Genomic DNA, 18,166 nt, shown 5'->3' with positions numbered 1-18,166 from the left:
TATGCGCCGCCCGCCGCGCCTGCGGCGCGAGGGGAAATCCCTATTCACAGGCTCGACTCGACACCCCGAAGGGCGTGTGAATCGCCAACAGCATTTTCACTCTCCCCTTGTGCTTAATCTTGTCGACATTGTGCTCCCAGCCGGACGCTGCGGGGCGTCGGTCCGGCCCCCTCCTGCCTTGGAGAGTTAATGATGGCCCTGGAGGCCGGGAGCCCCAGACGCATGGCCAACCGCAACACTTTCCGATGAGGGTCAGGGGTCGCAACCTGGATTTGGGGACGCCGGTCCCCTAAAGAGCAGCCCTCTCCGTCCCCATGTCCTAGCAGGCGGGCCCCACCCCTGTGCTGGCCGGGACACACAGGGAGGTGGATGGACCACCCCCCGAGGGGATCTGGGCTTTGCTAGGGAGGGATGAGGCTGGGCCGGATCTTCCTGCTCGGCCTCCAGGGGAGTGAAGGGAAGGATCTGGGGAGACAAGGGGCCTCTCTGGGCACCCAGCACATGGTTACTGACAGCTGGACATCCACAAGCCTCTGCCCACTGCCTTCAGGCTCTAAAGGTCCTGGGGAACTGACCTGTACTCTCACCTCATGTGCTTTGAGTGGGGTTGGCCTGAGGTTCCCAGTCCTGGGAGTGGGGGCTGGAGATGCTACCCAATTGGGTGAGGTTATACACCACTTGGAAGTGTTTGGCGGAAGCTGTGGGGGGCTCAGGCTCCTCCTGTAAGAGGGGTCGACTGACCCAGGCCGGAGGCCTGCACAGGTTTCCTGGCTGGCATGGAGGGCACCCAGTGTGTGGATGTGGGCAGAGGCCCCAGCGTTCAAGTCCTTGGGCTCCTGGCCTCGCCCTCACTTCTAGGAGCCAGGCCCCACCTAGCCTCCAGCAAGCCCGGCTCCTGCAAAACCATTGCTGCTGAGAGTTCCCGTGGTGAGTCCCTTGGGCCTCCTGCTCTGAGTCCTTCTGGCGTCACCCCACCCCCCACATGGCTAGGACGCCCAGGCAGTGCACCACACCCTTCCAGGCCAGGGTGCGTCTTGCCCTCCCCCCCAGTCGAAACCTCCCCCCACTCCTCCCACTAACTTCACCTTGCCAGGGGTCAGGAGAGGGAAAGCAGCCCTCCAGGTGCCCTAGGGTGGCCCCAAGGCAAGATAAGCTGTGTGTATGTCCTGTCACCACACTCCAGATTCCTCAGATGCTTTGCCCCAGGCAGGTGAGTTCTGCTGCTCTTGGACCCAGAAGAGAGGCCCCTTCAGAGCTGCTCAGCTCCAGTGACCCAACCCATATTCAGGGGCTGGCGGTTTCTCCCTGGGTCAGTCCCAGGCCTGGCAGGTGGGGCTGGAAGCAGGTGTGAGTACATGCTCCACACACATGGCCACACATGTGCATGCACATGTACACCCACATACAAGCACATGTACACCCACATACACACACACGTGCACATTTCTGTGTGCACACACATGCACTCTCACAATGCACACACCGGGGTACACACGCACACATACATGCACGCAGAGGAGGCTGGACCTCTCCTCATAGCTGGCCTGGCGGTGTTAAACTCTGTTTAACAAGGCCGACTCGGCAGGGGTGGCCAGGCGCCCCGTGGCCCTTGCCACAAAGCCTGGGGTGACCTTTGACACGATTAGGGTCGCCCTGACCCTAATCCAATCAGATTGATTACGGAGAGCGCAGCCGGGGCAGCCCGGGGCCTCCACAATGGCCTCCTGAGCAGCCTTTCTTGGGCACTGGCGGGCTTCTTCCTCCCAACACCAGGACACTCACCAATTTAGACCCAGTGGTGAGGAGGTGGGAGGACTCCAAGACCATGCTCACTGGCTGAAAAGGGGGGGGTGGGAGTACTGTAAGAGAAGGGACAGAAGCGCTATCGAGGGGCAGAAGCAGGGTGGTTGGGGAGCCCAGGGAAGCAGATAGCCCAGGAGAGAGGGAGGCCAGAGCTCAAATGCTGGCAGAAAGGCCACAGCAGTCCTGGGAGCCAGACAGCATCAGGAGCTGGAACTCTGAGGCCGAACAGTACAGCTGCAGCCTATGGTAGCTTCCTGGAAGTGAGGCCGGCAAGGTCTGCATTTAGGCAGTGTAGGTGCTGGCCTCAGAGCCTGCTGTGTTCATCCTGGAGCCCCCCTGGAGAATTGTCCGCCCCACTGCAGGTTCCTCCACCCTCTCAGACACACATGAGGTGGGGGACATCCTCTGGGGTCCCAGCCCCTCCTGCTCTGCCTCCTGCATGCTGCACCTGCCCTCCCTGCAGGCTCTGGGTACCTCCAGTAATTCCTAAATCACATGCTCCAGCTAGGCTGTGTCACTGTTGGGCGCCACCAGGGACTATGCTCACTCCACGTCCCTGGGTCTCCCCATATCCACCACCTTGGACTGGGCTGCCCCTGTGGACTCTGTAGCTAGGCTGCCAAGGTTCAATTTCCTGTTTTGCCATGATATCTCAGTTTCCTCATTTGTAAAGCAGGGTTACCACAGAGTCAGCCTTGTCAGACGGGCTTTAGGATTCAACTGAGCACTGCGTGTCGACCATTGAAAGAGTGCCTGGAAAGTCCCAGAGATGTGTGTTTGAAAGGAAATCCTTCAGGATTCAGTCAAGTACCACCTTCCCTGGGAAGCCCTCTGAGGACCCTCAGGCATGCACCCTGGTCTTTAGGTCACTCACTCAACACATCCCTGCTACACACATGCACTATGTGTACACTTGTAGCATGTAATAGAGAGATGTCGCCACACACCAGACCCAGGGGAGACCCCCAACATCCCAGCTCCTGTTCTGGGACTTCCTGGAGTGTGTCCAGCCTTGGGAAGTTTGCCTAGAAATCGAGAGAGGAAGTCATTGATAATGACTGGCACTTGTGAAAATCAGAAGCCTCCAATCCCCCCATTTTCCACAGCATTTAAGGAGGACCTGAGTCATCTGCTGACAGATTTTAAAACGTTTTGATGCTAGATCACTGTGTGATTTTTGGCACATATAATTCTGAAAAAATTTCAAAGAATTGAGAGACACATGGTAACAAAGCTCTCCCATTTTATCTATTTATTGATGCAGACCAGGTTTTTCACACCTGGCCCTCTAGGGCCCACAGCTAATGCTACCCAATGCTGACACTGAAAGCTGTTTCTCTAAGGTTAGAAAGAAAACAAGGATGTCTACTCTCAATGCTGCTATTCAACATGGGACTGGAGGCTCTGGTCAGGGCAATGTAACAAGAGAAAGGAATAAATGCATCCAGAATGGAAGGGAGAAGTAAAACTACCTTATATATAGAAAGTCCTAAGGAATCTGCATCTATTAGAACGAATATCATTTCGACAAGGTTACAGAGTACCAGATCCACACTAAGAATCAGTTGTGTCTCTTTGTGCTAGTGATGAACAATCCAAAAATTAGATTAGTAATTACACTTACAATAGCATCAAAAATAATAAAATACTTAGTAAAACATCTGACAGAATAACTGCAAGATTTGTACACTGAAAGCTACAAAACATAATTGAATGAAATTAAAGACCAAAATGAATAGAAAGATATCCATTGTTCATGGATCAGAAGACATAATATTGTTAATAGAACAATATTCTACCAATTGATCGCCAGATCCAATACAATTCCTAAAAATCCAAGCTTTTTGCAGAAATTGACAACCTGATCAAAAATTCATATGAAACTGTAAGGGGCTTCCAATAGCCAAAACAACCTTGAAAGAACATTGCTGGAAGAACCAGACTTCCTGATTTTAAGACACTACAAAGCTATAGTAATTGAAAGAGTGTGGCACTGGCATAAAGACACATAGACCTATGGAATCAAATGAAAAGTCCAAAGATCCATGCATACATCTATATGGTCAATTGATTTGTGACAAGGGTGCCAAGTTTGTTCAATGAGGGAAAGAATAGTCTTTGCAACAGATGGTGCTGCAATTATTGGATTTCCACATGCAAGGGAATGTGATTAGACATGTATAAAAATTCACTCAAAATAGGTCAAAGATCTAAATGTAAGAGCTAAAATATTAAAACTCTTACAAGAAAATGTAGTAGGAGTAAATCTTCATGACATTGGGTTAGACAGTAACTTTTTACACATAGAATAAAAAACCAGGCAACCAAAGTAAAAATAGATAAACTGGACTTCCTCAAAGTGAAAGTCTTGTGTGCATCAAAGGATACTATCAAGAGAGTGAAAAGATAACATACAGGATGGGAGAACATATTTGCAAATCATATATTAGATAGGGATTTGTAGGAAGATGATGTAAAGTACTCTTACAACTCAACTACAAAAAGATAAATAACCCAATTAAAACATGGGCCAAAGAACAGAACAGATGTTTCTCCAGAGAGGATATCAAGTGGCCAATAAACACATGAAAGGTCACTCAGAATCACTAGGCATCAGGGAAATGCCTGTGAAAACCTCAGTGAGATGGGCCCTCACACTCTCCAGGAGGGCTAGACTTCAACAAGGAAACAGAAATAACAAGTGCTGTTGAGGATGTGCAGAATTCGAACCCTCACAGTCTACCCATGACAATGAAAAAGGTGTAGTCACTTTGGAGATGTTTGGCAGTTCCTCAAAGGGATAAGCAGAATTCTCCTATAACCCACCAATTCTACCCCTAGACATATACCAAAAAGTGCTGAAAAATCTACGTCCACACAAAAAAGCAGCATGGGTTTTAATAGTCAAGAAGTGAAAACAGCCCAAATGCTCATCGACAAATAAATGGGTGAACACAATGTGGTCACTCTTTGCAATGGAATCGGACTCAGCCTTAAAAAGGCGGGAAGTTCTGATACACACCCAGCTCCCAGTCCAGGGCTTCAGGATCTCCAAGGCAGGACATGTTTGCAAGCTCCCTCCTCACAATAGTGCAACACGCCATTGGGTTTAGGACCCAGTGCCAGACTCTGACTTCCGGGGTTTGCATTTGGCCAGCCCCAAAGCCAGTCTATTGCTGAGACTGCTGTCTGCAGGGCTGTGACTCTCTGTGGACTGGTCCAATTCAGACACGGTGGTCATGAGATCCCTGAGGCTCAGCAGAGAGGACAGACCCAAGCAGGTCCTGAATGGTGCTATTCAGGCTGTCTTTCTGCTGCCCTCCAGGGGGCTCAGTTGCCCAGGATAGACTTCAGTGAGTTGATGCAGGCACCCTCCCTGCTGCCATGAGCAAGAGACACCCTGACATTCTGGGGAGTGGTGACATACCCCTCAGACCCCCCCTAGAGTATAGCAGGGTTTATGGAGTAATTTGTCCCTCCCCAGCACCACACAGCACAGCCTTCCTCCAAGTAGGATGGTGTCCCGCCCTCTTCTTCCAGGGAGTAGGAAAGAGGGGGAAACCCTGAGCACCCCACCCTAGCTGGCACCATGCCCCTTTCTGGTGCCTCTTAGCTGAGGTGTATGTACTTTCATGTCTCCCTACCCCACATCTCCACTGGCCACAACACAGCACAGGTACCCAAGTGGGTGGCAAATGCATCACATGCACACACAGGCATGCACATGCATGCCACACATATATGCACACAAGCATCACATCACATACATGATCCCACACCACATGCTTACATGCGTGCCACACACATGCACCATACACATGCACACACATGAACCAAGCACATGCATGCACTCTATGTAAACATGTGCCACATACACATGTACTGCATGCATATGCACCACATCCACATCCACATACATGCACACAATACACATTACACTAGATACACATGCATAAGTTGCATCACACAGCATCCATATGCACATGCACACGTGCTCACATGTATACAGATGCATGCACATGGACATGAATGCACATGGATCACACACATATCACATGCCTGCAGACACACACACCACACTCACATGTACACCCATGTAGACACACACATGCGCACAATGTATTACACACACCCAGACATGCCAGACAGGCCATGCCACCCTGGGGTTTGCCTCCTTCTCACACCCTCGTGGCCCCATGGGAGCTACACTGTGCACTTGCCCCAATCAGAAGCTTTGTGAAGTTGCTGAGCTGCAATTATTTTTCCATTTTATAGACAGGGACGCGGACGCTCTGGGAAGCAAGTGAACGCTTGTTCAAGGTCACAGGGAGGCCAAGCAGCTCCCCTCAGCTCCAGCTCCTTCCCCTACAAGGATCCCACTTGTCTCTCAGGGGTGTTCTCCTCATCCCAGCCTATCGTGATGAGAGCCTGGGCTCTGAGTCTGGCCCTCTATCCCCATCTGCAGCCCCCAGTGCCCCTTCTCCACCTGAAGGGCATAGGCCCACCTAGGGGCTGGGGTATTGGCATGACTGTCGAATGTCATGGACACTGGCCCCTTGAATGACTTCAGCAGGCACCCAGCCCTGGCGGCCCCATCAGCTGCATGCTCAGAAGCCCTCATACCCAGTGTCCGGCTGTGCGGTCTGCAGGACCATTCCTTTCTTCCATGGGTATCACTGAGGTCACAGATGTGGGAGCAGGGGCTAGAGAGGCAGGTGTGGGGGGATGGTGGCATGAGAACAGAGACCCAAGGGAAGCATGTGGGGGCCTCACAGATGACAGGGAAAGGGTGTCCTTGGCAAAGGGGCCCGCAAGTGTGGAGGCTAGAGGTTGGGCCAGACTAAGTGTCTGAGAAGCAGCTTAGGGCCAGTGGGGCTGGGGATAGGAATAGGAGGGGCTTGGTCTGTGCTGGTAGCTACAGCAGAACCCCATAGCCTGGCATTTATGAATAACAGGAACTCACTCTTCTCTACTCTGAAGGCAGGAAGGCCAAAGCCAAGGTATGGCAGGTTCAGTGTCTGGTGAAGCCCACTTTTCAGGGTCATGGATGACACCTTCTAGCTGAGGCCTCACATGATGGAAGGGCAGAAGCTCTTGGGATCTCTTTTATAAGGACATTAATCCCAGTCACGATCTAATCGCCCTAACTGAAGGCATTACCTCCCAACACCATCATGTTGAACATTAGGTTTCCACATATTAATTTTGGGGGATACAAACATTCAGACCCTTGCAGATAAGACGGAGAGGAGGGGAGGGAAGAGATAGCCCAGGGTCGGAGGACTTGAGAGAGCCAGCAGCCCAAGGACTTTGGCCTGACTCAGGCTGGGTGGCTGACTCCAGATGAGGAAGCCAGGGGAAGCCAGTGCATGGGAGAGCAGGTCAGACAGGGCCTGGCTGTCCTGTCAACAGCACAGGGCCATGGGGTCTCTGGCAGGACTTTCCTAGTGTGGCTTACCTGCCTATGGCCAAGCAGCCTTCCCCCCAGAGTCTGGTCTTCCCCAGTCCCATGGCCTGCTGGCCACAGGTTCCAACAGCCCAGGCCCCGTGGCCCACCACAGCCAGCAAGACTTTGCCAGTACATCCTGGGGCCGATAGCACCAGGCACATCCCACTCTCCATGCTGGTTTCTCAAGGTGACCTTGGCATGCCCTAGAGCAGTGGAATCTGTGGTCCCTACCCTAGAACTCAGCCTGAACCCAGTTGGGAACATGGAAAAAATTGAGCCCCGGTGGTCGGTATGGACATTGTCCAGAGCTCTGGAAAGTAGTCAAAGGAGCAACAATGAATTCAGGGGACAGTGACTCTGACATGCTAGGAGAACATGATGGTGTTTTTGTATGGCCATGCCCACCAGCCTCCCTGGAACAGCAAAGGCCTGAAGACAAAGGCTTCTTTCCCTGGGTACGTGGGTGGTTCCTGAGGAAGCAGAGCAGGTTTTTCCCCCAAGAAATTGTCTATTTTGACCTGCCTGGGTTGAAAAAATGTAGTTTTGCCTTACTCAGAGCTCTCTTGGGGAGGAACAGAGACTAAGTGAAAGGTGTTCTTTGAAAACCTTGAACATCGGGTGACCAGGCACATGTGAAAAACTTGCAGCCAGTGTCATATTCTCAGCAGTCAAAAGTTTCTGCCTCAAAGTCAGGAACAAGACAAGGATACTCAGTCTCGTAACTTCTGTTCAACATCAGAAAGGAGGAAGTACAATTGTCTCTATGCACAGACATCAACTTGTATGCAGAAAATCTTAAGGAATCCACCAGAAAAACACCCTCAGAGCTAATAAGTTAAGCAAAGTTGCAGGATACCAGATCAAAACACAATAATTGTATTTCTCTATTAAATCATATTTTTATATATTAGCAAAACACATATAGATGATCAATCTGAAAAAAGTTAAGAAAATAATTTTGCAATAACATTTTTAAAAGTACTTAAGAATATATTAGTCAAGGAGGCACAAGACTCATACCCTGAAAATTACAAAATATGACTGAAAGAAGTTAAGAAAGGCCTAAATAAATGGAGAGACAGCTTATATTTCTGGAATATTTAATATTGTTAAGGAGGAAATGCTTCCCAAAGAAACCTGCAGAATCAGTGCAGTCCTCATCTAAATCCCAGCAGTCTTTTTTGCAGAAATGGAAAAGCTGACACTAAAATTTATATAGGGTTGAAAGGGACTCCAAGTAGCCAAAACAATCTTGAAAAAACAAAGTTGGAAGACTCACTCCACTCAATTTCAAAACACTACAAAGTTACAACAATCAAAATAGTATGGTATTGGCAAAAGGGAATATGGATGAATGAAATGAAATTGCAAGTCCAGAAATAGAACCATCCCTCCATAGCCAGTTTGCTTTCAACAAGGGTGCCAAGACAAGTCAATTTTCAAAAGATGGTGCTGAGATGAATGAATTTCCACGTGCAAAATAATGAGGTTGGATCCCTACCTCACACCATATACAAAGATTAACTTAAACTAGATCAAATACCTAAAGTACAGAGGCAAACTCTTAAACTCTTAGAAGAACTCATAGGTGAAAATCTTTGTGACATAAGAATAGGCAATGCTTACACTAATGTGACATTTAAATAAACAGGACTCTACCAAAATTAAAAACTTTTGTGTATCAAAAGACACTATCGCAAAAGTGAACAGACAACCTACATAGTGGGAGAAAATATTTGCAAATCATATATCTGATGTGTCTAGTATCCAGAATATATAAAGAACTCAAACAACTCAACAACAAAAAGACAAACAATTCAAATTTAAAAATGGGCAAAGGACTTGAACAGACATTTCAAAGAAGATACACAAATGGCTAAAAAGCCCATGCAAGATGATCAATATCATTAGTCATTAGGGATATGCAAATCAAAACCACAAGGAGATACCATTTCATACACACTAGGATTAATTAAAAAACAAACAAAAAGAGAAACAGAAAATAGCGTGTATCAGTGAGGATGTGGAGCAACCAGAGCGTTCAGACATTGCTGGTAGGAATATTAAATGGAGCAGCTTCTGTGGGACGCAGCATGGAGGGTCCTGAAAAGCCAAGAATCACCTGCTGATGTACAGTTCCACTCCTAGTTGTAGACCCCAAGATGTGACAGCGGTGGTTTCCACCATGTGTGTTCAAGAATGCTCAGAGCAGCACCACAGCCAATGTTGGGAACTACACAAATGTTCTGCCTGAAGAGCCAAAGAGCACATGCGGCCCCTCCACACCATAAAATAATGTTCAGGCACAATCAGAGTTAGGTGGGACATAGGCCAAGGCGTAGACAGACCTCGGAAATGTGCTCAGTGACTGAGGCCAGATACAAAGGACACAGACTGTGATTCTGTTTCTATGAAATATCCAGAACAGGCAAGTCCATGGGGACAGGAAGCAGATGGGTCATTGCCAGGGACTGGGGAGAGGGGAATGAGGAGCAACTGCTGTTGGGTGCAGGGTTTCCTTTGGGGGTGATGAGAATGTTCTGGGACTAGACAGAGGAGAAGGCTGCAACATTATGTGAATGTACTAAATGAGACTGAATTGTACGCTTTAAAACGACTCATTTTGTTATGTGAATTTCACCTCACATTTATTTTTTTTTATTTTTTATTTTTTGAATCTTGCTGTTAAAACAGGATCTCACTATGTAGCCCAGGCTGGTCTAGAACTCCTGGACTCAAGCGATCCTTTCACCTTGGAATTACAGGCATGAGCCATTGTTCCCAGCCTCACATCAATTTTTTTAAAAAGGGTCTAAAGTTTCCAAGTTGTGTATTCTCTTTCTCTCCGTCTCTCTCTAGGTCTCTCTCTGTGTCTTTCTCTCTTGGTCTCTCTCTCAGTCACTCTCTCTGACTCTCTCTTTGTCTCCCTTTCTCTTTCTAACTTCTCTCTCTCTCTCTCCTTCTCCATCACCCCCATGACGCCCCCAAGCCTCCCCCTTCTTGTGGATTTTTTTGGTGTTTGTGTTTTCTCTCCAAGAGCCGTCTGAAGCCCCAGCCCCTGCAAGAAGCTTCCATGGTTAGCCGTGGTCTCATCACCTTAGAACTGCCAGCCTTCCTTCCAGGGAAGGGGAAGGAGAGACACCCTACAGCCCCCAGGTTCAGCCATACCCCATCCTGCCCACCCATGGACCCTGAGACATCTCATCCCCACGGTGCCTGTACCTTTGTCCAGCACAGGTCCGAAGATGGCCAGGCTGTCATGGACAGTGGTGCAGTTCCAGCGGCGGCCCCGGAACTGGTGCTGGCACTCTTGGATGCCGACCCTGACGCCCTCGGCCACGCTGGGCATGATTTCCACGTAGTTCCTGCAGAAGCGCAGCTGCTTGGGCACGAGGCCTGGGATGCTGGCACACAGGATGGGCTGCGCACCCAGGGATGGGTACTGTGGCCCCACAGCCAGGGACCTGCAGAGGATGAGAACCAGGAGTGATGTGGCTGCTGTGCCCACTGGGGAGTGGACAGGCCCTTTGCTTGGGGGCACAGGTACATTCAGGGGCAGCACTCGGCTTCTGCCCTAAGGGAAGCCTGATTTTTTTTTTTTGCAGGTAAGATAATTTTTAGCTAAAATCCTAATTAAAGAGTCTCTATGACCTCTAAAATAATGTTCATATGCCATGCCTTCTAAATCTCAAAGCCTAGAAATATAGCTGGGTATGGTGGCTCACACCTTGTCTCTACAATAAATAAAAAATTAGTCAAGCATGGTGTCACATGCCTGTAATCCCAGCTACTTGGAAGGCTGAGGCAGAAGGATCTTCTGAGCCCAGCAGGTAGAGACTGTAGTGAGCTGTGATTGTGCCACTGCACTCCAGCCTGGGCAACAGAGTGAGACTCCAACTCAATAACAAAAGCAAAACAAAAACTTAGAATACAATGAAGGTCATTGTCATTATTTGGTCAATTACTATGTTAGGGTCCACCACATTTTCTTTCTCTTTCTTTCTTTCTTTCTTTTCTTTCCTTCTTCCCTCTTTCCCTCCTCCTTCCTTTCTTCCTTCCCCCTTCTCTCTCTCTCTCTCTCTCTCTCTCTCTCTTTCTTTCTTTCTTTCTTTCTTAAAGCAGAGTCTTGCTCTGTCACCCAGGCTGGAGTGCAGTAGCACGATCCTGGCTCACTGTAGCCTTGATCCCTAGGGCTCAAGTGATTCTTCCACCTCAGCCTCCCAAGTAGCTGGGACCACAGGAACATCACCATACCTGGTGAATTATTTGATTTTTTTGTAGAGACAGTGCTTTGCTATGTTGCCTAGGCTGGTTTCAAACTCCGGGTTCATGCAATCCTCCTGCCTTGGCCTCCTAAAGTGCTGGGATTACAGGTATGAGCCTCTGTGCCCAGCCCCAACCAAATTTTCAAAAGTGGGTATAATTAAATACAATTGTTCCATCTTGGCATGGAGGATGCTCTATTTCTGTATCTTTCATTCTCCTTCTGCGGCTCCACAGCCTTACAAGTGCAAGGTACATGGCCTGTAGTACCTCCCTGTGGACAAGCAGGCTTGCCTGGGAGCATCTCGGGTGTGGGAGGGAGAGTGCGGCTCAGGGAACCTTGGCTTGGTGGCTGTCAGGCAGAGGATCAGGAAGGCTGCCCAGGTGTGATTTTCTGCTTTGCGAAGGGACTTGCTGTAGTTTTCCTGGGACCACAGTTCCTAGTGTTGAATGTGAGCTGTTGGGCTCTGGGCATAGCACCACCAACCTATGATCTTGGACAAAGGCCTCAGCCTTCTTAGGTTTATGTGCTGTTGCTTATTTATTTATTTATCAATTTATTTATTATTTTTGTGCTGGGGCTTGGCTCTGCAGCCCAGACTGGTATGCAATGGCACAATTATTGCTCACTGCAGCCTCAACCTCTGGGGCTTCCAGCCCTCCAGCGACCCGCACACGCCTGTGCCCTTATTTTTCACATGAAGTGCTCACCACAATGCTGGGCACAGGATACATCCTTAATAAATGCTGGTCTTTTAATTGGTTTTGTATGTTTTAATCACATCCATATGTTCTTCTGTTTTATCTGGAAACCTGATTTTAAGGAGAGGCCAGGACCTGCCTCATGCCTGATACTTAGCTCAAAACAAATTGGAGATTTGCAACAGGAAGTGGTGCAGCCCTGAGACCCGGCTCTGCCCCAACCCCTCATAGCCCCCAGTTCATGCTGGGCTGACCCTGAGGTCCCTGGGGAAACTCAGAAGCTAGAACTCAGAGCAGAAGGCCAGAACTCAGAGCAGAAGGAGATGGATCCAGCTGGGGTGTAGGATTAAGGATGAGGACTGGCTTCCGGGGTGGGGGTGACTCAGGGCAGAAATCACCCTGGATCTCATGCCCGCCAAGCCAGGCCACAGCCCAGTGACATAAACACATGTCCATAATGAGATGTGTTCACAAATCTTCCCAGGGCCTGCATGACAGCAATGACTTGGAAGCCACTCAAGTGTCCCTCAGTAGGCAAGGGGTCAACAGACGGGGGCTGGCCTTCACGGTGCCCATGCTGAAAGAAATGTACTCCGCATCTGAACTTGAGCAGATGGGGACCTCCTCAACCCCCATGCAAGACCAATCCAGCCAAACTCACTCTAGGGCCAGAGTCAGGACGACATGACCCCACTCCCTGCTTGTGTGGGTGGCAGGAGAGAGCTGCCCCCCACCCGAGCTTTACTTTGCAAAAGTCACATGCCACCTGTACCTGCTAAATTAATGCAACTGAGGTTGAAACCAAAGTACAAAAAATGTGAAACTCGGTTTCTTAGCAGTACCAGTCACAGGTATGACCTGTGGCTATCCTGTGTAGGATAGTTAGCAGGGAATGTCCTGGCCGTGGGTAAGTTCTGCCGACACCTGGTCTAGAGGCCAAAGTGCTCTGCATTTGATTGGGGTGCTGGTGGCCTGGATGTTTTGCAAAGAAATGAGTTGAACCATGCATGCACTTAAAGTCTTTCATTTTTTTCTTCAAAATTATACCTCAATTTAGGGTCTCACTATGTTGCCCATGCTGGTCTTGAACTCCTGGCCTCAAGTGATCCTTCCACCCCAGTCTTACGAGTTGCTGGGACTACAGGTATGATCCTCCATGCCTGGCTACAACTCCATTTACAAAAAAGATTTGCTGAGTTGTTTGGGTACTAATAAAGGTGGGCGGAGGGAAAGGGTTCTCATGGTCACATTGTCCATCAGTGCGTCCATCCCACCCCATGCCTCCCAACTACCTGCCCATTGTTCCGGGTCTCAACACCCCCCCCCCGGAGGACTGGTCTCCCTTGCCTGTCTCCCCCCTCCTGCCTGTCTTACACTTAAGTGCATGCCCTCATGCCAGACACAGCAGATGGTCCCAGGTCTCCACCTAAGTCTGCATCTCTGATGCGCCCGAACAAATGGCTCCTTCATTTATTCACCTGCACAGGCTCCTTCATGCCCACCCGACTGTCCAGTAAACCCCGTGTTTTTCTGATATGGTATGGGTGGGTGTCCCCTGCCTTGGGTAGCTAAGTGGTCTTTCCTTGTCTTCTCTGTCTTCCTTTGAGTCCTGGCTGCTGGGCGGACCATGGAGATTCCTCAGGGTGTGATCTGCTGGATGCATAGCGGGATGAAAGGAAAGCCTAGGGTCCTGAATGTGGGAGCCCCCTGGCAGCACTCTCTCAAGAGTGGGAGAGAGGCAGGGCAGGAGAGGATGGGCCATATCAAACTGGGTGGTGAGCGTGGGGCATCTCAGGCATCTCAGAGCACCTGGGAGACTGATCGGGTGCCTCAGGGGCCCTGTGTGGAGTGAGGCTGGGGATCCAGGACTGCGGGGGCATCTGTCTGAAAGCCAGGACAAACTGGTCACCTTGCTCTAGGAATCTGGATGTGTCCCTCCCACCCGTTCCACAATGTGACACTCTGATTTGCCAAATGTGGAGTGCTGGCTGGTGAGGGTCCACCAAGTGTTGGGGCAGAGGGGATTGGTGTGAGCATAAAAGATAGGCCAGTGGGGGAAGGAGGAGGAAGGAGGGCACAGGAGCTGTGGGCTTGTGGGTGTGCTGTCCAAGGTGCACTTATTCTGCGTTTGAGAATGTTCCTGATGGAATGCTGGGGAACGATCTGGAAGCCCAGCAAGGTCTGAGGCGCTTCTGAGAGGGGCAGCCTGGTGCCCGGTGGAGAGTGAAAGGGCATCTATGGGCATCTAATCTTCATGGTTGCCTGTGTTTGTCGACTTGGAGAGCAGAGGACAGAGGAACCCATCAGAAGTCATGTCTGCAAGATAGGTACCGCCCCAGGAGACACACTGGCTCCAAGGGACTGTCCCCACATAGATGCAGAGGGCCAGACCCACTCTGGGGTCTGCTGAAGTGGGGGAGCTGGAGGGGGTTCCCTGCTTACTGAGAACCCTGCAGCCTTGGGAGCACTCAGAGCTGGGTCACTTCAGCCCACTGGCTCATCCCTGGCTCCAGGGCAAGTGGAGAGGGACTTCCAAGCCCACAGCCTCTCCTGTCCTCCTTCCTCTGGGGTGCTGAGTCAGCGAGCCTGGCCCCTGCCCCGCCTCCTCTGGGCAGGCCCTGGCCCGCCACCTCTGAGCAGTGAGCAGCCAGTGAGGCCAGGGTGCAGCCGGCGGCCAGCCCAGCTGCAGCACCCGCTCCCTGGCCTCTGCCAGCTCTGACCGGATCCCTCTTGCCAGCCCTGGGGATGTGGGGGTAACAGTGGCTTCTGAGCTTGAGGGCCCCACAAGTTCCCTCAAATGCTTCCTGAAAGGCTTCTCCTTCTGAGAGAACCCAGTTGCCAGGAAGGCCTGGGCAACTCAGACCCCACCAGTGGAGGGTGAAGAGCCGGGCGGGGACACCGGGAGAGACAGGGGGCAGGGAAAGGCCAAGGGGACTCATCAGGCCACCAGATCTGGGATGGGCTTTGAAGGATCAATTGGGTCATTAAACAAAGTCACTGTCATTCCAGCACTTTGGGGAACCAAGGCAGGAGGATTGCTTGAGGCCAGGAGTTTGAGACTAGCCTGGGCATGCAGTGAGACTCTGCCTCTACAAAATAAATAAAAACTTAACAAAAACATATACAAAATCCAAGTGGGACATGCACTACTGCACCCCCCACTACCCCCTGCTTCCCCATGAAAGCCCCCAGGATCCAAATTTCTCATGGAGGAGGACAAAGAGGACTAGCCCATCAACGCTTAAAAAGTTGTCATCTATAACTCCTTCCACCTATATTCTCTGGGCCAGGCTCTCCTGAGACAAGAAATGGACAGACTGGTCTCAGGTCTCGCCAGGAGTAATGGTTGCATTGAGTCCCGGAGGGGCGCAGGCCCTGTCTAGGGGGATGTGTCTCCCCAAAGTTCATCCTCAGAACAAGATCTAGGGATGCATCCAGTATGACAGTATTGAACAAGAGGATTCTGGGCTCCCAGATCATCTGGTAACACACAAAAGACAGTCACAAAAAACCGGGAGGTCAGCCTGCACTCAGTAGATGACAAAGCACCTGCACTGGTCTCTGATGTTGACAAACATACCGCAGCTTCGTACGGTGCAAGCACCAGGGGAGGGTCTGTTCTATTGTTAGGTTGTTGTCCCGAGCTAAGGGACACAGGAGGAAGAAGTGGTCACAGGACCTGAGCATAGCCATGTAACTGCTCCACTCATCTATGTTCACCTCCATGCCTGCCCCAACCATGTGGGTCAAGCTCCTTGCTACTTTGGGAGCAGCCATACATTTTGTCATCTCCATCAGCGGTTCCCAGGAGAAGGTGGCTGCTTTCTTCTGGTGACAATGTCTCAAGAACCATTCTGCAGGACCACCTCCAACCTCACCGGACACAGACCGGGGAACAGGTGTCACAGTGAAAATGATGTAGTCACTCTCCAGACATCCTTACTGTCTGGGAGGGCAGGGTCGGTGGGCGGGTGGCTCTGTGCCAGAGAAGGAGGTAGCTCTAGGCTCAAAATCCCATAGGGCCCAAAGACTCACCCGAGGCCCCGGACTGTGCTATGCCCACACAGGGTCTTGGTGCCATGAACCCCAGTGGCAACCTGGGCTAATCAACCATGCATGTGTGTCCAGAAGACAGAGGGTCCCAAGCCTGGGATACACCACTGTGTTGGGCTCTGAGACGTGCATTCTGGGGCCAGGGAGGGGCCTGGGAGCTGGGAACCACCCAGGCCACATCCGCCAGTGCTCGGGCCAGGCCTGAGACAGGCAAAGAGCTGACCCTTGATAACCTGGGCCCTTGATAATCTGCAGCCCTCCTGGCCTCATGAGACCCTGCAGGGAGACACTGACAAGCCCATCCAGACTTCCCACTGAGAGAGCTGAGCCATGGGAAACCCTTAGTCTGTGGTCGACGTCATGTCACACAGCACCAGAGGCGAGCAGATCCTCCCTTCGCCTCCGCCTCTGTGTACTTGCATTTGTTTTTAACCTCCTCTGAGTTCTAAGCTTATTGAACTCAACAAAGAAAAAAGGGGTCCTGGGCACCCTGTTGTATGGGCTCCCAGGGTCTGAGCCTCCGCTGCCTCCACCAGCTTGTTCCAGGGTCATTTTTTAAAAAATAATTTTTATTTTTGAGTTGGGGTTCTCACTTTTTTGCCCAGGCTGCAGTGTAGTCCCATGATCACAACTCACCACAGCCTCAACCTTCTGGACTTAGGCAATCTTTCCACCTCAGCCTTCCAAGTAGCTGGGACTACATGTGTACACCACCAGGCCTGGATAATTTTTTGACCTTTTGTAGAAATGAGGTCTTGAGATATTTCCCAGGCTGATCTCAAACTCCTGGGTTCAAGCAGTTCTCCTGCCTAGGCCTCCCAATGTTGGGATGACAGGTGTGAGCCATGCGGCTTTTAGAAAGTTCGTCACTCCTCCCTGCTCACTGCCTCCCACCACCCTGGGGTCTTTGTCTCTGAGAGGGAATCCTGCTGATGCTGGTTATTTCTCCCTTTACCCTCAGCATTTCTCCTGTCACTGACCCCTTCCCAAGCTCCTCCCTGCCCCCTCCCTCTCAGGGATTCCCTCTGGCCGACAGGACCCAGAGAGGAGGTGGTTTGGGGAAGCCTCCTGGAGGAGGAAGCCAGGTTCAGGGAACAGGGCCTTTGCCACTGTCATGGGTTGCCATGGAAGAACAGGGCTCCCGCACATTGGCCTGCCAAGGACCCCTCCTTTCTAACATCCACAATAACCTTACAATGGGAAATCCTTGTTCTTACAGAATCACAACTGTGAGTCAGCCCGATGTAAGTGACATGAACAGAGACCCTGGCTGCCTCCTTGTAGCTGAGGACAGAGTACTTGGGGGGCCCCCTTGCCTCCCTACTGGGCTGCTTCCTCCTGGGGACAACAACCATCAAGGGGAACATGGGTGGTGACCCCTAACAGTCAGGCCTGCCGCTTTGGGACTGCTGAGCCTTGGTTTCCCATGCTGGGCCAGGAGGTTGTGGATGAGAGCAAGTTCTCCCATGGTGGCCCCAGGGCTGGTAGCATGAGCACTACTAGGAACATGTGAGAAATGCAAGTTCCCGAGGGACACCTCCCCTACCTGCTGAGTCACAGTGGCTGCCAGAACTGCTGGTCGCCTGGGCCACCAAGGCTGCCTCCTGCGTGGATGCCCGAGGCTGAAGAGAGCCTCCTAAGGCTTCCTGAATCCACATTCTTGCTCTCCACAGCCAGAGGGCCCAGGACCCTGGGAACCAGCCACACACCTGATCACCTGAGGAGTCAGGACCCCACCTCTCCCTTGTGGAAGCCGGAGGGCCCCAGAAAGAGCTAGGTCATAGCAGAGGCTCCCTGTTCGAGTGGGGGACAGAAGGGGCCATGTCAGAACAGAAGCTGATGGGCCTGAGCCCTGGGTATCAGCCAGTGTCCTCTGCTTGCTCGGGGTCCAAGACA

General features: G+C 51.0%; 1 protein-coding gene across 1 annotated transcript in view; it reads right to left on the bottom strand.

The window, feature by feature from the left end:
- The window catches only part of WNT3A (Wnt family member 3A), a 33,505-nt gene extending 15,577 nt beyond the window's left edge, over positions 1–17,928 (bottom strand). Inside the window, exons 1-3 of the mRNA XM_021714211.1 lie at positions 17,817–17,928; positions 15,798–15,861; positions 10,475–10,716 (exon numbers count right to left, since the gene is read on the bottom strand). Of these exons, the coding sequence (XP_021569886.1) occupies positions 10,475–10,716; positions 15,798–15,861; positions 17,817–17,928 (418 nt within the window). The remainder of the gene's footprint in view (positions 1–10,474; positions 10,717–15,797; positions 15,862–17,816) is intronic.
- Between the last annotated feature and the right edge of the window lie 238 nt (positions 17,929–18,166).

This window comes from Carlito syrichta, unplaced genomic scaffold, assembly GCF_000164805.1.
Source record: "Carlito syrichta isolate Samal-C Ts95f unplaced genomic scaffold, Tarsius_syrichta-2.0.1 Scaffold305332, whole genome shotgun sequence".
NCBI lineage: Eukaryota > Metazoa > Chordata > Mammalia > Primates > Tarsiidae > Carlito > Carlito syrichta.
This window is presented reverse-complemented; position numbering and strand designations above follow the sequence as displayed.